At 43.9% G+C, this 8,556-nt stretch overlaps 2 protein-coding genes across 5 annotated transcripts; both read right to left on the reverse strand.

Annotated features, from left to right (window-relative positions):
• Positions 1-1,184: 1,184 nt before the first annotated feature.
• On the reverse strand, positions 1,185-3,515 carry LOC125550195 (protein PHR1-LIKE 3). 3 transcript variants are annotated; one of them, XM_087517449.1, is made up of 8 exons: positions 3,001-3,515; positions 2,371-2,540; positions 2,170-2,255; positions 1,971-2,071; positions 1,794-1,854; positions 1,676-1,708; positions 1,550-1,585; positions 1,185-1,441 (listed from the first exon to the last, which is right to left on the reverse strand). In XM_087517449.1, the coding sequence occupies exons 2-8, from the start codon at positions 2,537-2,539 to the stop codon at positions 1,403-1,405; spliced, it is 525 nt and encodes a 174-aa protein (XP_087373575.1). In that variant the 5' UTR covers position 2,540; positions 3,001-3,515; the 3' UTR covers positions 1,185-1,402. The 3 variants fall into 3 exon arrangements, with proteins under 3 accessions (XP_087373575.1, XP_087373574.1, XP_087373573.1); XM_087517448.1 differs by having other exon boundaries at positions 1,986-2,071; positions 2,651-3,515; XM_087517447.1 differs by having other exon boundaries at positions 2,651-3,515.
• A 152-nt stretch (positions 3,516-3,667) lies between these two features.
• On the reverse strand, positions 3,668-8,263 carry LOC125550194 (chlorophyll(ide) b reductase NOL, chloroplastic). 2 transcript variants are annotated; one of them, XM_048713132.2, is made up of 13 exons: positions 7,784-8,263; positions 7,470-7,538; positions 7,030-7,133; positions 6,855-6,941; positions 6,504-6,571; positions 6,344-6,392; positions 6,171-6,256; positions 5,776-5,833; positions 5,179-5,229; positions 4,884-4,934; positions 4,742-4,783; positions 4,022-4,132; positions 3,668-3,917 (listed from the first exon to the last, which is right to left on the reverse strand). In XM_048713132.2, exons 1-13 carry the CDS (start codon positions 8,034-8,036, stop codon positions 3,870-3,872), a joined length of 1,077 nt encoding a protein of 358 aa, XP_048569089.1. In that variant the 5' UTR covers positions 8,037-8,263; the 3' UTR covers positions 3,668-3,869. The 2 variants fall into 2 exon arrangements, with proteins under 2 accessions (XP_048569089.1, XP_048569090.1); XM_048713133.2 differs by having other exon boundaries at positions 7,072-7,133; positions 7,784-8,259.
• Positions 8,264-8,556: the final 293 nt, after the last annotated feature.

An 8,556-nucleotide genomic window follows, 5' to 3' on the forward strand; every position in this document is an offset into this window, starting at 1 on the left:
AGATCGTGTAGTTCTTCGATCTTTGGCTTTTCCCAGTTTTTGCTTGTGAATGCTCAAACGCTTCCGCTTCGATCTCCTCCAACTCGTCCGCACAACCATGATCGTCCACGCCGCCCTCCGTTTCATTGTAGTCGAATGGTTCGAAAGGGGCTTGATCAATGTCAACCGCGTTCATGTCCAACAAGTTCACGAACTCGGTTGTTGCATTGTTCGAACCACCGCTATAGCGAACGATAACAAGTCACGAGCTATCGAGAACAATGGCAAAAAATGAAAGAGAATCGCCGAAGACCGAAGAGATATACCTTCCGGCCATTTCGTTGAACACCTCGCTCGCGGTGGGAGCGTCACCGTTGAGCGGCATCGCCGGAGCACCTCCTTGCGGGGGGTGGAGTGAGAGGTTGAAGAAGATGGCTTCCTTGAAGCTGGAACCTTCCTCCGCTTTGGGCCCGCGGCCTTGCCGGCCTTCTCCGCCGCCGGCCGGGATCGCACTGCGGCATTGGCGCCCGGAGCGCGGACCATTGCGGCGGGGGCAGCCGGATTCCCGCCCTGCACAACCACGTTGCACTGCCGCTTGCGGGCAGGCGCGGCGTGTGCTTGGGCGGCGGCGGCGGGGCCAACATGGCCGGCGACGAGATCCGCCCAAGGGGAAAGGGCGTGCGCGACCTCGACGGTGACGGGGGACAGCATGGGGCCGTTCATGGCGGCGAGGGACGGCCGGGGAGGAGCAGCCAGAGCTTGCGGAGGGGGGGCAATGGTGGCGGAGGGTGCGGGGAGCGGGAAAGGGCGCGCGGAAATGTCCCTCCCGCCAAATCTCATGCCGGATAGGGGTTGAGCTCGGGTCGGCCTCCCAGCCCGTGAAGATAGAGGTTGGGAGAGAAGATTTGCCGCGCCCCGCAAAAATTTTTATGGGCCGGTGCGGGATGCGGGGTCTGATCGTGCAGATTTTCTGACCCCGACCCGCAATTTGGTGGTTATTTTGCCGGCCGGGGCGTTTTGCGGGGTCTGCTAGAGTTGCTCTAACCTTCCTGACATGGTATGGCAAGTGTGTTCCCTCTCCTGTTATATGGCCCTGAAATGTACTACTATAAAACTGACCAGATCTTGCCTTTGGATGATAGTATATGCTTGTCCACTGTCCAGGCCAGGCTATCAGCGACGGTATCAAGGCCAGATCAGAGCGATTGTCTGATGAAAACCGAGAAAACTACAACAGGCATGGCTAAACATACGGCTGCCGACTGTCCGACCGCGAAGCAGTTCTTATCAGTTTAATATTTGATATGCGGGACATGTGCACACAAACGACGTTAAATTCATTTTTCACAGGGGGCGGCGCACCTCATCTTACAAGGAACAAGATGGTAACTAGGTTTTCCGAGAACAATGCTGCACAATTCATTCATGCCTGGATTGCATTCATCAATTCCTTCTCCATCATCTGTATCAAAATTTATTTTTCGGTTTAATTTACATAAAACAAGAGCCGTGTAGTAGTGCATTAGCACATAAATAAATCTTAGGTAATATGCCTATGCTTTCAATGTACCTGCAACTGATCTGCAGAAAATGCGGTCTCCACCATCTGCGAGAGGCAACACAGATAGCAAAGTAGGTTGTTATCACACCTTCACATAGATCAAGTGCATTCCCAGGCATGTGAAGAAAACTGTACCTCCGTGTCATCCATAAGCAAATAGGTCGCCATCTAAATCACAGGTAAGATAGACTCAATTAGGAACAGGTGATGCAGGATTTCCAAAACTTCAGTTGAATAAAAAGAGAATTTATACCTCCATTCCAGTCAGATTCATTGCTGCATCATTGTCCACCACCGTCTCGGCCTCAGATGTCCTGCACATCAGAACAAGTTACAGAACTTATGAACAAGCACAGTAATCAGTCAGTCAGTCAGTTATGAAAAACAAAATAGAGAACACAAAGGCATGCAGATCCAACAATCTCACTACATCAAAGAACCATACACATTATCTCCTGCCTTGCTTGGTGATGCAGTGCCTAGGACATCCCGAGGAGATTCGGCTCCTAAATTGCACTTCTCCCTGTATCTCTGGCATGGAAGAGCAAAGCCAAGTGTTGAGATCCTGCACGGCGGAACGAAAACCCTCAAAATTAACTGATGAAGAGCTGCAAGAGGGCAGGAGGTACTTGGAGGTGGCTTTTTATGTTCCAGATTGTCAGGCCTGTGACTCCCATAGCTTCCATTCTCTGCTTCACCGCAGTTGGCTTCGCCTCTAAGGAATTGGGACAGTTGAACAGCACAGCATCAGTTTCATCGAGAAATTTCCGATCCAAGGAACAGAGAATGAATTGTTTGACATTGTCTGCTCAAAGTTCAAGAAACCAAACCATAGGGGCCTCCTTGATACTCTACAGCTTCCACGAAGATCTTATGGAGATCGTCGGTCCAGCGAAGTAAACTCCTTGTCGGCTGCATTGCCCTGAGTAGACAGCTGGCCAGTATGCCTGACATGTAAGAAGAATCATTGTTTTCTGTCGGCTTGCCGTTGGACATCATTCTGCAAATCAAGCTCACCACGTGTCAGTAAAGATCAAGGAAATCAGAAAATATTATATTGTGCAACTCTCTTTAGAAGCAAGGCATTGCAAACTGGCAAAAGGACAATACAGTATGGCTGTGTGCATCAGGATGATGCAGAAGCCGGTGTTATCCCCTTTCCGAAAAAAGAAGGATGTGTGCATCATGATGATGCAGTATGGCTGTGTGTTGAGATTCTGTAACTAAAAAGACAGAATCAATCGTAAAATTTGTATATTTCGTTAACGTGGGCATGTGCCCATATAGATACAGAAAATATTTCCAAATACAAAGTGGAGATCAAGCAGAACATCAATTCTCTGGCATCCTATATTAGAAAAAAGAATGCACTAAAGTACCATAAGAGAAACTAAAACAAATTGTGATGCTCATAACAGTATGTGCGAGGAAGCAAAAGGAACCGGGAATGTATGTCATACCTTTAGCGAGAAGAGTGAGTGATAGTGTCCTTCTCTATAAAGCCAGTCACCCTTTCATACAGTTCTTGTAAGAGACTAACATAACTCATCACAATTCACAGTTGCTTTGTATGGATGGAAAGGTTGGCAGAGAAGTAAAGCTTTCTCAAAATGGTAAGGAAGCAACAAGGATGATTATCTAATATGAGCATACGCTGCCAAATCCACGAATGGCGCACATCACATTAACTTATCAGGAAGGTGATAGAGAAGTAAATAACCAGAATGATAATTTAGGTGCAGTAGTAAGTGTTGCGGTTGACTTATCAGGCAATCTGGATGTGTGAGATGTGATCAAAGTCCTATCCTATTACGCCAAACACCTAGCAGCAAGGTAGCAGCATGCCAGCATGAGTGCATGACCATGTCCTGTCGTTGCAATGCCATCCTACATGCCTTTCAATGAAAAAAATGTTGCACAAACATAATAAATTGATCATAGGTGCTTAATTGCACGACGAACTCGCCCCAACAGATAAGTTAGGCAAGACTACACAAGTTATAGGAAGTAGCAAGGAAAAATGGCTTCAGCCTTAATGTGTAGGTGCATAGATGTATCATGGGCTCCTCTTGCATTGAAAATGCAACATGCAACTAGATCACAAGGTCCATAAATAATCCAGTGAACTGTGAATGATTCAATCAATGACAATAAATTTGATGAGGTTTAATCAAATTACATGTATTGTATATATGAGGAGTACATTGTTGTGCTCTCAAGGTGCCCTCAGTGATACATCCTATTTTTACAGCAAAAGAATGGACTTCTAAAATATGATAACAAGAATATCCCTAGGTTTCTTCTGGGTTGGAAGATGGCAGTAAGAAAACTAATCCTCGGCAACATACTTGTTCCTACGAGCACCAAAAGCAATTCTCTGCAAATAAAATCAGGAAGAATGATTATCACAGTAAATTTGACATTGGTTGGGGATGTCCAAGATTAATAAAAGACCCTCCCCAGGTTTCAGATAGTTCTTACTGAAAATATTCTGGAGTAGGCTTTCAAGCCTGTGAGAAAGCGAATGTAAGTCGGCTTCATGGATTGCTTGGTAGGGATTTCTCTGATGTTTGGAACAAGGTAATCCGCAACCTATTTTAATAGTCAACATGATTATTATATTACCATATTACCAAACAGATAATATGATAAAAAAGTGTAAAATAACATTAAAGGCAGGTAAGCTGAATCATTAACAGATATCCATCGCAAATGAACCTAGAGGATACTGCTCATTTGCCGTACAAAGAAAACGTGTCTGTCATGGACAGACTAACATTTTTAAGCGAAGTTATAAGCTTCGAAAGCTAACTTTGACAATTTATATTAGATCAACTATTTTTTTTGTTCAGAACTTCAGATCGACACATTTGATAACACATGTCTGCCTTGCAACATCATATGAAGAACTTGAAGTTACCATTTTTTAACTTTGTTAAAGCAAGCACAAAAGGTTAACAGCCCTTCAACAACGACCAAATCACAAATTTCAGGAACGTATAAACAAGTCTGGAGACCACGTTCAAGCTAAGTGGTCGGACTCTTCTACACATCAAATGGACACAGGCCTAAAGCAGCTAAAAATGATTACTACTGCAGCCAAACATAAGCTTTAGAGTTTAGAAGAAGAGTCAACATTGTTCTGGAGGAAAAGGACCAATGGCCCTGTAAAAAAAACAGGAACAATGGCATAGCTCTCACCACATCAGGAGTTTCAGCTAATATATTGATGAAAAACTTTGCCTGCCATCAGTAAAATTCACAATTTAGTAACCATGAATTATCTTATCAACAATGGCAAAAAGAAAAAGAATGTCAGAAAGAGATTGTGTTTATCCCTTACTTGCTTTGTGGTAGCACCAGACATAAGAAGATCAGTCGTAACCATGCCAGGCTGCAAAAATTAGTTATGTACTTACTGTTAGTGTGTGACTATCCTTTTCAGAGTTATAAACAGAACTTAGAAACAAAAGGCGATCATTTACTTATACGGATATTCCATTGACCAATACTTACAACCTTACACAAACTAGTTAGTTAAACCACACCAACTTCTAATTATCTTTATGCGAGAGATTAGTTAGGAACTCTAGAATAGTGGAGTAAAAGATATCTAAAGAAAGGGTGGAGCCATATACCGACAAATTATGCACCACGACATTATTCACTTCATTCATCTGCAACTCAGCCTGCAATAAGAATCGTGTTATCTTCTCCACACAGTTTCTAATAATGCTGCAAATCTGTGACCTGCACCAGTATACTGCCTTGATTTATTTTGCTTGCTTGTACTTTCTGTCTTCTCTTTTGGGTTCTCACAGTTTTTGTGAAGTTTCATCTCTAGCCTACCCCAATTTGCTTGGGACAAAAGGCTTTGTTGTTGTTGTGGAAATAAATGTGAACTTAATAAAAATTCGTGCCACTGAGCCAAGTTCGAGCACACAGCAATAAATCGCCTATTATTTTCTCTATGGATGATTACAGCTTTACGATGTCCCAAATATGAGTTTGTGCCAGTTATTAATGAGCAACTACTTGGGAATTTAACATGGCTCTAAATATTGATAAAACAGTAGTTATCTCATTGTACTGCTGAATGTTTGTGCTTAGAGGCTATCGACAATTTCATGAGGTTACAGTACAGCAAATAGTTCATTATTTCAAAATGCGCCATTGGAGCTGCTCAAACAGAAACTAATCATTTCAGGTTAAATCGCCACACATGTTATCTTTACCTGTAGAGACTTTGTAAGGTGCACCACACTTCTCTTCGTTGCACCATAAGCGGCAAACCTGGTGATTATAATAATAATTACTTAAAATTCAAGACTACTAGTTCACCAAAAGATGATTGAGTCTGTCTTCTTCGTATTTCGTTTTGTCACAACTTTCATTTAATACAAATAACTGATACTGCCATATGGCCATGCAAATTCAGTATGTCAAGTACAATACACACATGTGGAGAAGAACAAAAGGAGATACTTATATCAGCCAAAAGAACAGGACACATCGCACTATGTTCAATTCCTCAGGTTCAAACTATATGAGCAGTTAAACGAAATCATGTGACAGCACACTCAGCTGAGTATCCAGAATTACTACATATGAGAACAAACGGAAATGGTACCTTGGGGTTGGCCTTCCATCAGAGCCAGCACCATCAATGTTAAATATGTGACCACCTCGAGGTTGGTTCCACATCATATTTATTGCCTAAGATGGCAAGACGATGAGTGTTGGAATTCTTCAGCAGTCACCATGCTATACGACAAATATCTAATATTGAGTGGAAAGCAATACCTCACGACAACATAGCATCAATCCAAGAGTGTTAGTGGTGATCACCTCACTGTTAAATCAAAGAAAAAAGGAAAAAGTCAATGAACTATTGGCACTCGAAAGTACAACTGAATGAAGGTGTGCATGTTCAAGCCTTGCCAATATAGAGATAGAGAATTACATTAGAGCCTCATCAGAGGTTTCCACCAATGGTTTGTAACTATATGCATTTGATCCGGCGTTGTTGATCTGCATCAATAGAAATAATTCAGAAGAAATTCCAATTTGTTTGAGCCCTTCAATTTAATGCATGAACTTTAAACAGTTAAGGAAAGCTGAGTATCAATTTCCAAGCACAATTCATACATCAAGCACTGAACTACCAAATATTTCAAATAAGGGTAAGTATGCAGTGAGCATCAGTGTCATTTCATAGCAAGTGGTTGTCATAGTTGTACATAAAAAAAGAAGGAACAGGAATAAAAGTGCATGTGCAATGCAAGTGCTTGATGAGGGAGAGGTGACTATGTACCCAAATATCAATATACTCCAGCTTGTCACGCGCAAAATCCACAAGCGCCTTCACATCCTTTCCTTCTCTAACATCACAGACAGTCCCCTATGATAGCACAAAAAAGGCGACAACAGAGACTATGGAGTTAAACGTGTTGCACTGTACTATTTTGACGATTTTTATGAACAAAAACCTGAATGAAAATATAGGGACCAAGTAGCTCAGCAGTAGGTACCCACACATGTTGCTCTCCGAATTCCTTTTTCAAGTCACTGGCTACAGATTCTACCCTTTCAGCTGCAGAGGATAGAGTAGACCGCATGTCAAGAAAAGACTAAGCTGGTATAAATCGGAACTTGCATGTGTCCATTTCATTCTTTATGGAAGTTGTCTCAACAATATCGAAACATTTGATTTGTTTGTCATTTAGAACAATCATAAAAAGCCTCTTTGAACAGATCAATGATCTAAAAGAGTTGGAACCTGCCTAAACGCGGATCGTATATATTATTACAATATATAAGTGCAGGAACTGCTAAATGCGGATCGATTTGACATGCATCTTAAACATCAATTTGTTTTATGAAACACCTAAAGAAAAGTAACAGTTAAAAGCAGGTGTTTCTTTCTGACCTGATCTTGAGCATATTACAACATTATCACCAGCCTTGAGGAACTTCCTTGCCAGCGCGTATCCTATACCTGTTGAAGAAGATGCATCCAGAGGTCACTGAGCAAGCAAGAGCTAACGGATGTTAACTGAAGCCAATAAATGTAATTTCCACAAGTGATGTGTTACGCCTCTATCATCCTCTACAATGTACGCCACGATTGAACCACAAATCAATCCTTGTCCCCAATTTCAAGCTCGGCCATCCGTCCATTGATTGATTCAGCGGAACTCTTGTTCAGAGACAAAATCGGTGTGAAACGAACAAAGGCAGCACCTTTGGTGGAACCGGTGATGAGGACGTTGTAAGGAGGCGCCATGGGCTCCCTCCGCGGCGGTCCTCCGCCGCCGCCGCCGGAGAGAGCCTCCGCCCGGAACCACCCCGCTGGTTCCCGGGGCCGGCCCCTCGCCGCCAGCCCGCGCTGCCACGGGCGGCCGGGGAAGAAGGCTGCGTCGGAGGGCAGGCGGGACGGCGCCGGGCCCGCGCGGGCGGCGGCCCGGAGCGGGAGCGAGGCGGCGACGGTGGCCATCGGGGAGGAGGAGGCGCCCGGGCGAGCGAGCGAGCGAGCGACGCGTGTGCGCGCTGCGGTGCTCTGCTCGCCGAGATAACGAGCCGGGGAGAGCCTGGCGTGCCCGACGGCGCGATGGCCCGCACGTCAGCGTCGGCGAGCGGTCCGTCGTCCGCGAACTCCCGGGGTTCAGTTGTCGTCTTCCTCGTCTCCTTTTTCATTCTCCGACGAACAAAGTTCTCAATTTTTCTTTGTTATAAAATCGGCCGATCACAACGCAGACGATGCTTATCGAAAAATCGGGTTAAAGTTGTGGAGTTTTAAAGTCGACGAAACCATCACAGACCCTCGTTATCCATAAAAATGTCGCTTCTCACTGAAATAATAATCCGTATATTAATGAAAACGCACGGCGTCAACTTTATGATTTTTTTATATGCTTAATGGATGGTGATAAGTGGTATTATCCGCCTTAATCATCCAACTACTGATTGATTAATGTCGGTTTGAAGTAGTACCGCTAGTTGGCATGAAGGGCTAT

This window comes from Triticum urartu, chromosome 4A (genome assembly GCF_056163025.1).
Source record: "Triticum urartu cultivar PI428250 chromosome 4A, HENAU_Tu73, whole genome shotgun sequence".
In the NCBI taxonomy this organism is placed as follows: Eukaryota; Viridiplantae; Streptophyta; class Magnoliopsida; order Poales; family Poaceae; genus Triticum; species Triticum urartu.